At 33.0% G+C, this 8,857-nt stretch overlaps 1 protein-coding gene across 1 annotated transcript; it reads left to right on the top strand.

Moving 5' to 3' along the window:
* Positions 1-326: 326 nt before the first annotated feature.
* Positions 327-7,334, top strand: LOC111702349 (uncharacterized). Its single transcript, XM_023474004.1, has 3 exons — positions 327-498; positions 6,182-6,498; positions 7,195-7,334. The coding sequence occupies exons 1-3, from the start codon at positions 368-370 to the stop codon at positions 7,332-7,334; spliced, it is 588 nt and encodes a 195-aa protein (XP_023329772.1). The 5' UTR covers positions 327-367.
* Positions 7,335-8,857: the final 1,523 nt, after the last annotated feature.

The raw sequence follows: 8,857 nt of genomic DNA on the forward strand, positions 1-8,857 counted from the left end.
AATTAGTACAAGGATGAGAATTGGGTTCAGGATAAAGCTAAGAATTAGTACAAGGATGAGAATTAGGTTCAGGATAAAGCTAAGAATTAGGATAAAAATATGGTTCGGGATAAGGTTAAGAATTAGTACAAGGATGAGAATAAGGTTTAAGACAAGGTTAAGAATTGGTACAAAGATGAGAATAAGGTATAAGACAAGGTTAAGAATTGGGACAAAGTTAAGAATTAGGACAAAGTTGAGAATTTGGTTTAAGACAAGGTTAGGAATTAGTACAATGATGAGAATTACAAGGAATTAAAAAAAAAGATTTTCAACCCTCGGTTTGGATAACTAATATTTTGTTTCAGAAAAATCAGTGAAACATAAAATGAGATTTACAAAGTTTTGTATTCTCTCCATCCTTCTTCCTTCTCTTCTTACCCTTCTCTCTCCAACCCTGGCTCAATCCTTCTCTCCGTTCTCTATCCTGGATAATTTTCTCAACTCACCAAACATCAGGCAAACCTGGAAACAGATAATCTATCAAACCTATAATCTATCTAGGATACCTTTCAAAACTCTGGATATAAAAATCTATTTAAGTATAAGAAGCGCACCGGAAAAAATAGTTTATTTAAGATTTAGTAGGAAGCACTGGGCGTAAATAGTTTATTTAAAAACCCTGGATATAGATTATAGCCTATTAAAGAATTAGCAAGGTAACCCTGGATATTGATAGTTTATTAAAGAATTAGTAGGGCAAACCTGGATATTGCTAGTGGTAACCCTGTATATAGATATTTTATTCAGGAATTAGTAGGGTAACCCTGGATGTAGATATATTATTTAAGAATTAGTAGGGTAACCCTGGATGTAAATATTTTATTTAAGAATTAGTAGGGTAACCCTGGATGTAGATATTTTATTTAAGAATTAGTAGGGTAACCCTGGATGTAGATATTTTATTTAAGAATTAGTAAGGTAACCCTGGATGTAGATATTTTATTTAAGAATTAGTAGGAAACCCTTTAGTTAGAAATAGTTTATTTAAGAATTAGTAGAAACCTGGATATAAATAGATTCATTAAGAATCAATACAAATCTATTAATAACTCGTAATACCAGTAGCTCAGGGAGTCATAATAGTCTGTTAAATTTTCCAAAATTGTCTTTTATCAATGTGTTTAGCTTTTTGTTTTAACTATATAAGTGATAAAACTTATGATGAGGAAACATGACATTAGAATTTTAATAAAGTCTGCAGGGGAAGATCACAATTAAAATAATGATCGTAATTTTACAAATAATGATATGTTCATCATCTATATTTGTAACATCCCTAACCCTTTAAACAACTTTAATTACGACTTTTAGAAATGAATGACAGCACGCAACAATTGACGAGTGAGGGGGGGGGGCTTCCCTAAAACTTTTCAGAAAATAAATACTTTGTCTTATATTCTTTCCTCCTTAAAAGGAAGTAATTGTCAGATGCCATATGAGATACCTGCATGTGCATGTGCGAATTATTACATTGCAATATTGTTGTGCAAAAAGTTTTAACTTTTAAGGAACTCCCTTTTCCTTCTAAACAGGGTATTATGTTTGGGAAATTGTGAATTTTTCTTATGTACAATTTGCACATCTATAGTGATGCAGTGTATGTACACTGTTCAGTGTACAATGTACACATCTATAATTGGCGATAATTGTCTTTTTATTTGTTCGTGTCGAATAACAGAATTTTCAAAGAAACATCGAGAGGCGTAACTTTTTTCAATTTTTATTGAGTTAACCATTAAAATTAGAAAACTATAGTAGACAGCTAATCAGTTCTACTATTCAAGGCTCCACATTGCAAAGTTCTTTACTAGCATAGAGAATAGAATATATATTAGAGGGGAATTTACTAGAAAAAAGTGTAAAACGGCCATTTTGTTGTACTGTTTCAATTGTTATTGTTGTTTAAATATGGCTGCAATTATTCATGAGAAACTTTTTTTGTAAAAAATCCTAACCTTAAATCTTTCTGAGACAAAATCACGTGATTTTTACAACTTGTTCCTGTTTTTTTATTCTGACATATCCCCCTTTCCACAATCTCTAGGATGGAAAGGGAGAACCTAGCTACAGAGCGTCCCATATCATATTGAATTATCTCCAAGCTTTAACGCAAAAATACGCACATATGCATCTTGGGGACACAAATATCCTCGTTAGAAACTTTATCTTTATTTTCCATGTCCATGATTACCATTAATGAATGCAAACATGTGTAGAAGCCCCCCCCCCTCCCTTTACGAATATCAAATCAAATCAAATCAAATATATATATTTGTCCCAAGCCAAAAACATAGAAAATATATTTTAAAACATATTTATAAACTTGAGACGGGGAAAATTCAGACGAAAGAAAATTCCATGCAGTGGGAAATGAGTAAAAAGGAAATCGTCTAAGAAATTCTGTTCTTACTCCCGGCACATAAAAGTCATTTAAATTTCTCATAAAATAAAGGTTTCCACAAGTGAGAAAGTAAAGTCTGAAAAAGATTAGTTAAAGTTAGTTAAGTAAGTAAATGTTAAACTTTTTGTATCCCACGCCCACATTGAATACGCCTTCTTCTAATTCTTTCATCGAGTTTTTGCTTTCTAGGCGTCGATAGAAGAGGGTGTTGACTGTTGAGGGTCAGATATTTATGAAAAGTTGCAGATTATATTGTTTATTGTTTAGTGTGATTTGAAAAAATTAGATGTCGTCGTTTTTTATCTGGTGATTATTTTTAACTTTGAAAATTCATTTTTTTCAATTATAGTTTCTTTATAAAAGTGTCTGAAGGTTTCAACTGCAGTAACACTGGAGAAAATTAACAGAATTAAAAACTAGTTAAGATCACGCACACCTGACCCTTTAGTAAAAGTAAATTTAACCTAAAGTCCGACCGCGTCAACCTTGTTGCACCGGCTAGTCCTATTAAGTGTCTGCGTTATTCGCCCAATGTCCGAGCGATACAGTACAAACTGGGACCGGAAAGATTGACCCGGCTCGGATATTCAAATGTACTAGGGCTGTCCGTGAGATAGAAAACAACAGGTTTAAAGGGTATCATTGTGGATCGGACATACCAGCTCTTTCATTGGGGATCTTAAACCACAGCTTTATTTCAAGTGTTGAAATATTAATCAGTCTTTAAACAATTTTTTGGGACGAATCCTTGTGATAACGGACACACATATCTGTCAAAATGATTCGTAATTTCCGTCAAGGTTGGGGTTGAGTAATTAGCAGAGTTGATTGTCTTGTTGTAAAGTAAAAACACTAAGGGTTCTGGGTAACCACGAATATTTCAACCAGGACGATAAAAATTTACTCAAAATTGTTAAACCTTTGTTTTAAGGAGTTTCATTTTTATATTTTTAATATAATCCTTCTGATTATACATATATATGTATATATAGTACCCGCTCAAATACTCGGCGTTGCCCGTGGAATTGCTTGAAACAACACTAAAGAAAAAAAATTAATTTTCGAGTGATGAAAGAAATCATCGCTTTTTAGCAAGTCACTCCCGAGGGTACTCACTACCCAGTACCCATGGATTTCCTAAAAAATTCAGCCAATTTGGTTCAGCCGTTTTGCCAGCTATAGATAACAAATATGGTTAATATATATTAAAAGGCTTTATTATATAAATGAAAAAAGATATGTTAATAAAATAGTGTATTTCTGCAACGAATTATGTGAAATCTCTAAAGTCTCTTCCTTTGTGAGAAACCCTGCATATTATAATTTTGCGTTTACACTGTGCGTGCAGTGTGTGCAGTGTGTGCAGTGTGTTTTATGTGAGATTAAGTTTTTATGAGTTCACACAAGATAAAAGATTGAAAATAATTCTTTTTAATGAGTTTTTATATTTGTTTCTGACGACTTTTCTCATCTCTCATTAATCTATTTAAAAAATATTTTAAATTAAAGAAAATTGCATTTCTTGACATTGAACACAGTTTTAAATTAAATTAAGATTAAAGTATTTTTGTTTAATGATTTCAATAGTTCCAGCCAGCATAAAAGTATTTAAAAGATATCAAAAGACACTGCTATATGAAAAAGAAAAATTGCGCGTTTTCTTATTTCTCGAATACAAATTTGAAGAGTATTGTTCGCAAAATAAAGCTTATAGTTTTCCATCCTATCCTACCAATTAACATGTCAAAACACTTCATTTCTACACCCAACAAGAAGGATAAGGTCATACAGGGTGTTTCGTATAAAATCATACAATATAAAATATTGAATAGAGAACAAGCATAGCACAAAATGTATGAACTTGGCGGAGCAATCATTCATATTTAAAAGAAATATTACGCTCGCAATTATTCGATCTTGAACTTGCCAACATAAAAAATTCACCAGGATTTTTTTAAAACTTATGTTTGTTGGCACCCACTGTTTATGCATATAAGAACTGTGAACTATGAACCTACCCTTAGCCCCAAGGTATATACAGGAAAATGCAAAAATAAGATTGAAAATATAAAATAGATTTTATGGTGTTCAAACCATTTTCCATTTCTCAATTAATCAAATATATTAACAAATCTATTTATTTCTGAAAAAAAGATTTATCTAATTCCTTGTTTTTTTATGGGGGGGGGGGAGGCTGGCTGTATATATACGTACATCCTTTAGGAACTTGCAGGTTATAGCGTAGAAGAACAACATCCTGGGAAATCGGTGGAAAATGACTTTTCTGCTTTAATGAATTGTAATTCTTAGAATACAAGTTAGTGTGTGAAAGGTTCTGCAAGCACGAGAGCTAGAGTGTGTGTATGTAAATAATTGTAAGATAAGCGTGCAAGATTGTAGGATTAAAGGGAGAGACTGGCCAGGTAGCGTAGTTGAACTGAGAATGCATGGTATTCATTTGATACCAATGAGAAGTTTTTACATTGTATAAATTCTGCGTAAAAAAGTAAATTCGTTTGTAAAATTTCTCCAGAGGGGACGGTCCGTGAAGAAACGCTTTTTAACATTTTTTAGATTGATATATATATATAAAAGTGTAGGATGAATATGTATAGTATAAAAGTAAATTCCAATCGGAATTCCGTTGCGCGGAATTGTGCGGAATTAAAGAGCTCACAAGCAAAATCCACTTGCGTTGGAAACCCTATTTAAAAGTATATGATGAGGTTTTGAATGAATTTTATGACCTTGTTGTCTTTAAAAACAGAAAATGTGTGAAAAAGACAAGAATGTTTTATTCTAATTTAGATTTGTATCTCCCCGCCTCCCCACCCCCTCCCACAACTCGGTTCTTTTTCTTCATTATACTCGAATCCAGTTTTAGCCTTTTCCATTTGAATTATGTCTGAATATCATTTTCTGTATTTTAACAAGACCGGGATAGTATGTAAATCTCATCATTGAATTCTCACAATTTTCTTAGAATCAACGGATTAATATTGATTGATCCTCCACCCTTTCTCAATCTTAATATATGACACGGATAACTCCCCCTTTTAGTCGCTCTTTTTTAGTTATTCATTGGTACCCCTATGGAACTATGTATCTACATCCTCCCTCTCCGCCTTACCATCCTTCCATTGCACCATCTTGGACCCTTGGTACGTATGTTTGCGTCAGTGCGTATTGTATATGGTAGGATGCGTAAATGAGAAAACGTGAAGATGTATAAACGAGGAGCACGATAAAATATTCAAGGAATTCAAGATTTGGAAACCATATTAAACATATACATGGAGACACAGAAAGATTAGGTTGCTAAGGACTAAATACTAGGGCGCTCAACGAAGCATGACACTTCATAGACGACATTTATAGAAACATTTTTCTTGGATCCCTAGCAAAAGTATCTAGTTTATCATTTAAGAGTAAAAGTATTAACATCTTAACAAAGGAAGATGAAAATTCTTCCCTAAATCTTATTTTACCTTTAAGATAAAACCCTGCACGAGAATTTTGGCAAAGAATTTTTACAAATTTTTAATCCTTCTCTATAAAACAGATTTTAATTCTTTAAATGCTTTTACTTCGAAATAGAATATATTCTTACCTGCTCCATGATTATCTACTAGATGAGTGACTGAGTAAACTGTTTAACAAGCCGACAATATATTTTTCAAAATATTCATAAATAATGAGCACCCTCCAATCAAAATAGCAAGACAGGTTTGATTCTAGAAATGGGTTTTTAAACACAAAACAGTCTCGGAGACCAAGATTCCTGCATCCAAGTATTCGACCTCCGGATCCTAACCTCCGAGCTCCAGACTTCAGCCTCCGACCTCCACTACCTAACCTCCAGCCTACGGTGTTTAATGGAGGCTCTGGAAGTGGAAGACCTGAATTTCAGGATCAAATTGGAAGCTTTGACTTTCAGAAACCGGTTTTTATCAAGACCTTTCCTAAACCGGTTTTCAGAGATGTATCAACAGAACCAGTTTTCAACAGAAACCCGGTTGAACCCTTGGTGTTTACTACAATATCCCCTGTTTCAGGTAGATAATATAAAAAATATTCAGAATAACGAATTAAACAGAAATACAATAGTATTTCAGCTCTTTTTCCACTTTATACTATTTGTATACAGTTAAACCCTAAATACATCGAAAGAATTCATCAAATGTCTTATTCTTCACTTTCTGATTTTGGAATGATGCATGGATATTAAGTTTTTTAATTAAATGAATATATGGTGCTCTTTAAATCTGTTCCCGCAACTTCATGGCTATTTATTTATTTTGCAAATACTGAGATATACGAAAAATAGTATTAAACCCCATTGAAAAATTGTCAAGACGACATTTGATAAATTCATTCGCTGTCTGGCTGATGTAGGGTTTAACTGTATTTAATAATATAATCCATTAAAGGGATTGTATACGTGAATTCCCATTTATAGATTGAAATGTCCGATTCACAACGAGAACTTTTAAGTCTTTGTCTGATCATAGCCGACGATCAGATATTGTTTTTCTGTCTGAAAAATAATATTTTAAAAACAGTTTGTATACTTGTTCATGTTTAGTTATCAACAATTACATTAATCATGAAATATTTCAAGACAAAAGTTAAAAGGCACTGTTGTGAATCGTATAGATGGTGGGTAACTTAAAATAGCGTCCACAGCCTCTTTAATTAAAAAATCTCTGTTTTACAGCTTGTTTTAATTTTTAATTTATTATCTTATCTAGCTGTGGAGAATAGTTTCAGCAATCAAGGATTCAAAGCTTCTCAGGTAGATTTTGTATCATACATTTATTTTACCCCTCCCCCTCCCCTCCCTATAGGTCTTTATTTGGGGAAAAAGGGGATACAACACACTTATTTTTGATGATCTTCAGAACATTAGTTTATCTTCAACGCAATAAATATAGAATAATCTGTTGAATAAATAAATAATTACTTTGACCCCTATTACATCCATAGTGTCAAGGTACTAAGGCAAGGAAAGTTATTTTAGAGATGTACGCATCTTTTGTACTGCAGTGTACTGTCTTTGGGCGGAAAAGTAAACACAAGACGGATGTCACAGCCCGACATATTGAAACCATTTTCACAAAAATAATCTATGAAAATATTCTGGTCAGGAAGCTATTATGTGAATTATTAAAATCATTAAAATTAGATGCTTTTAACCTCCTCGGAAACTAGATTAACACTGATGCATCTATTCTTGTTTACAAATTCCGCCCAGAGAGAACTGGTTTCAATATGTACGCAGAGTATACGCGACCGCAATTAACTTTCCTACATATATGTATGTTCATGTTCATACGTAGATTACGGGAACGGAAAGAGAGATTACACAAGGGGGTAATCTTATGAAAATAGTTTAGGGCAAGGAAAGGAAAGGGGGGGGGGTACTGTTGGCTCTACACACCTGAAATTAGCGACACTCTCGATCAGAGCTGTTGGCAGAGCTGCTATATATAGAAATATTTACCCATCATAAATTATCCAAACTAGATGCAAACCAAACAACACATGGAACACTTTATTATTCCAAACTAGATGCAAACCAAACAACACATTGAACACTGTATTATTCCAAAATGCACATTGATCATTCCAAACTAGATGCACACCAACCAACACATTGAACACTTTAGTATTCCAAACTAAATGGAAACCAAACTGCACATTGTACATTACAAATTAGTTGGAAACCAAACTGCACATTCTACACTTTATCATTCAAAACAAACTGGACACCAAACAACACATTTTACACTTTATTATTCAAAACTAGTTGGACACCAAACACATGGTACACTTAATTAGTCCAAACTAGTTGAAAATCAAACACATTGTACACTGTTTCATTCCAAACTAGCTGGGCACCAAACAACACAATGTACACTTTATCATTCCAAACTAGTTGAATAGCAAACAACATATTGGACACTTTATTATTCCAAACTAGTTGGAAACCAAACACATTGTACACTGTTTCATTCTAAACTAGCTGGTTGTACAGTTACATTCCAAATTACAAACCAAACACATTGTATACTTTATTATTCCAAACTAGCTGGAAACCAAACAATGCACTATAACACACTATCCTAACTATGTTATAAACCAAACAACACTTTAACACACTATCCTAACTATGTTATAAACCAAACAACACTGTAACACACTATCCTAACTATGTTGTAAACCAAACAACACTATCACACACTATCCTAACTATGTTATAAACCAAACAACACTATAACACACTATTCTAACTATGTTATATAAACCAAACAACACTATAACACACTATCCTAACTATGGTTTTAACCAAACAACACTATAACACACTACCTCATCTATGTTATAAACCAAACAACACTATAACACACTACC

The sequence above is a fragment of the Eurytemora carolleeae genome, unplaced genomic scaffold (assembly GCF_000591075.1).
Source record: "Eurytemora carolleeae unplaced genomic scaffold, Eaff_2.0 scaffold503, whole genome shotgun sequence".
Lineage (NCBI taxonomy): Eukaryota > Metazoa > Arthropoda > Copepoda > Calanoida > Temoridae > Eurytemora > Eurytemora carolleeae.

What these genes read in the sequence shown, in the direction of transcription:
- LOC111702349 (XM_023474004.1), top strand. Translation starts at nt 368, where the DNA reads ATGAGATTTACAAAGTTTTGTATTCTCTCCATCCTTCTTCCTTCTCTT. An exon ending in CTCAACTCACCAAACATCAG is followed by an intron (nt 499 to 6,181) that starts GCAAACCTGGAA and finishes GTTTGATTCTAG; the next exon opens with AAATGGGTTTTTAAACACAA. An exon ending in TACAATATCCCCTGTTTCAG is followed by an intron (nt 6,499 to 7,194) that starts GTAGATAATATA and finishes TATCTTATCTAG; the next exon opens with CTGTGGAGAATAGTTTCAGC.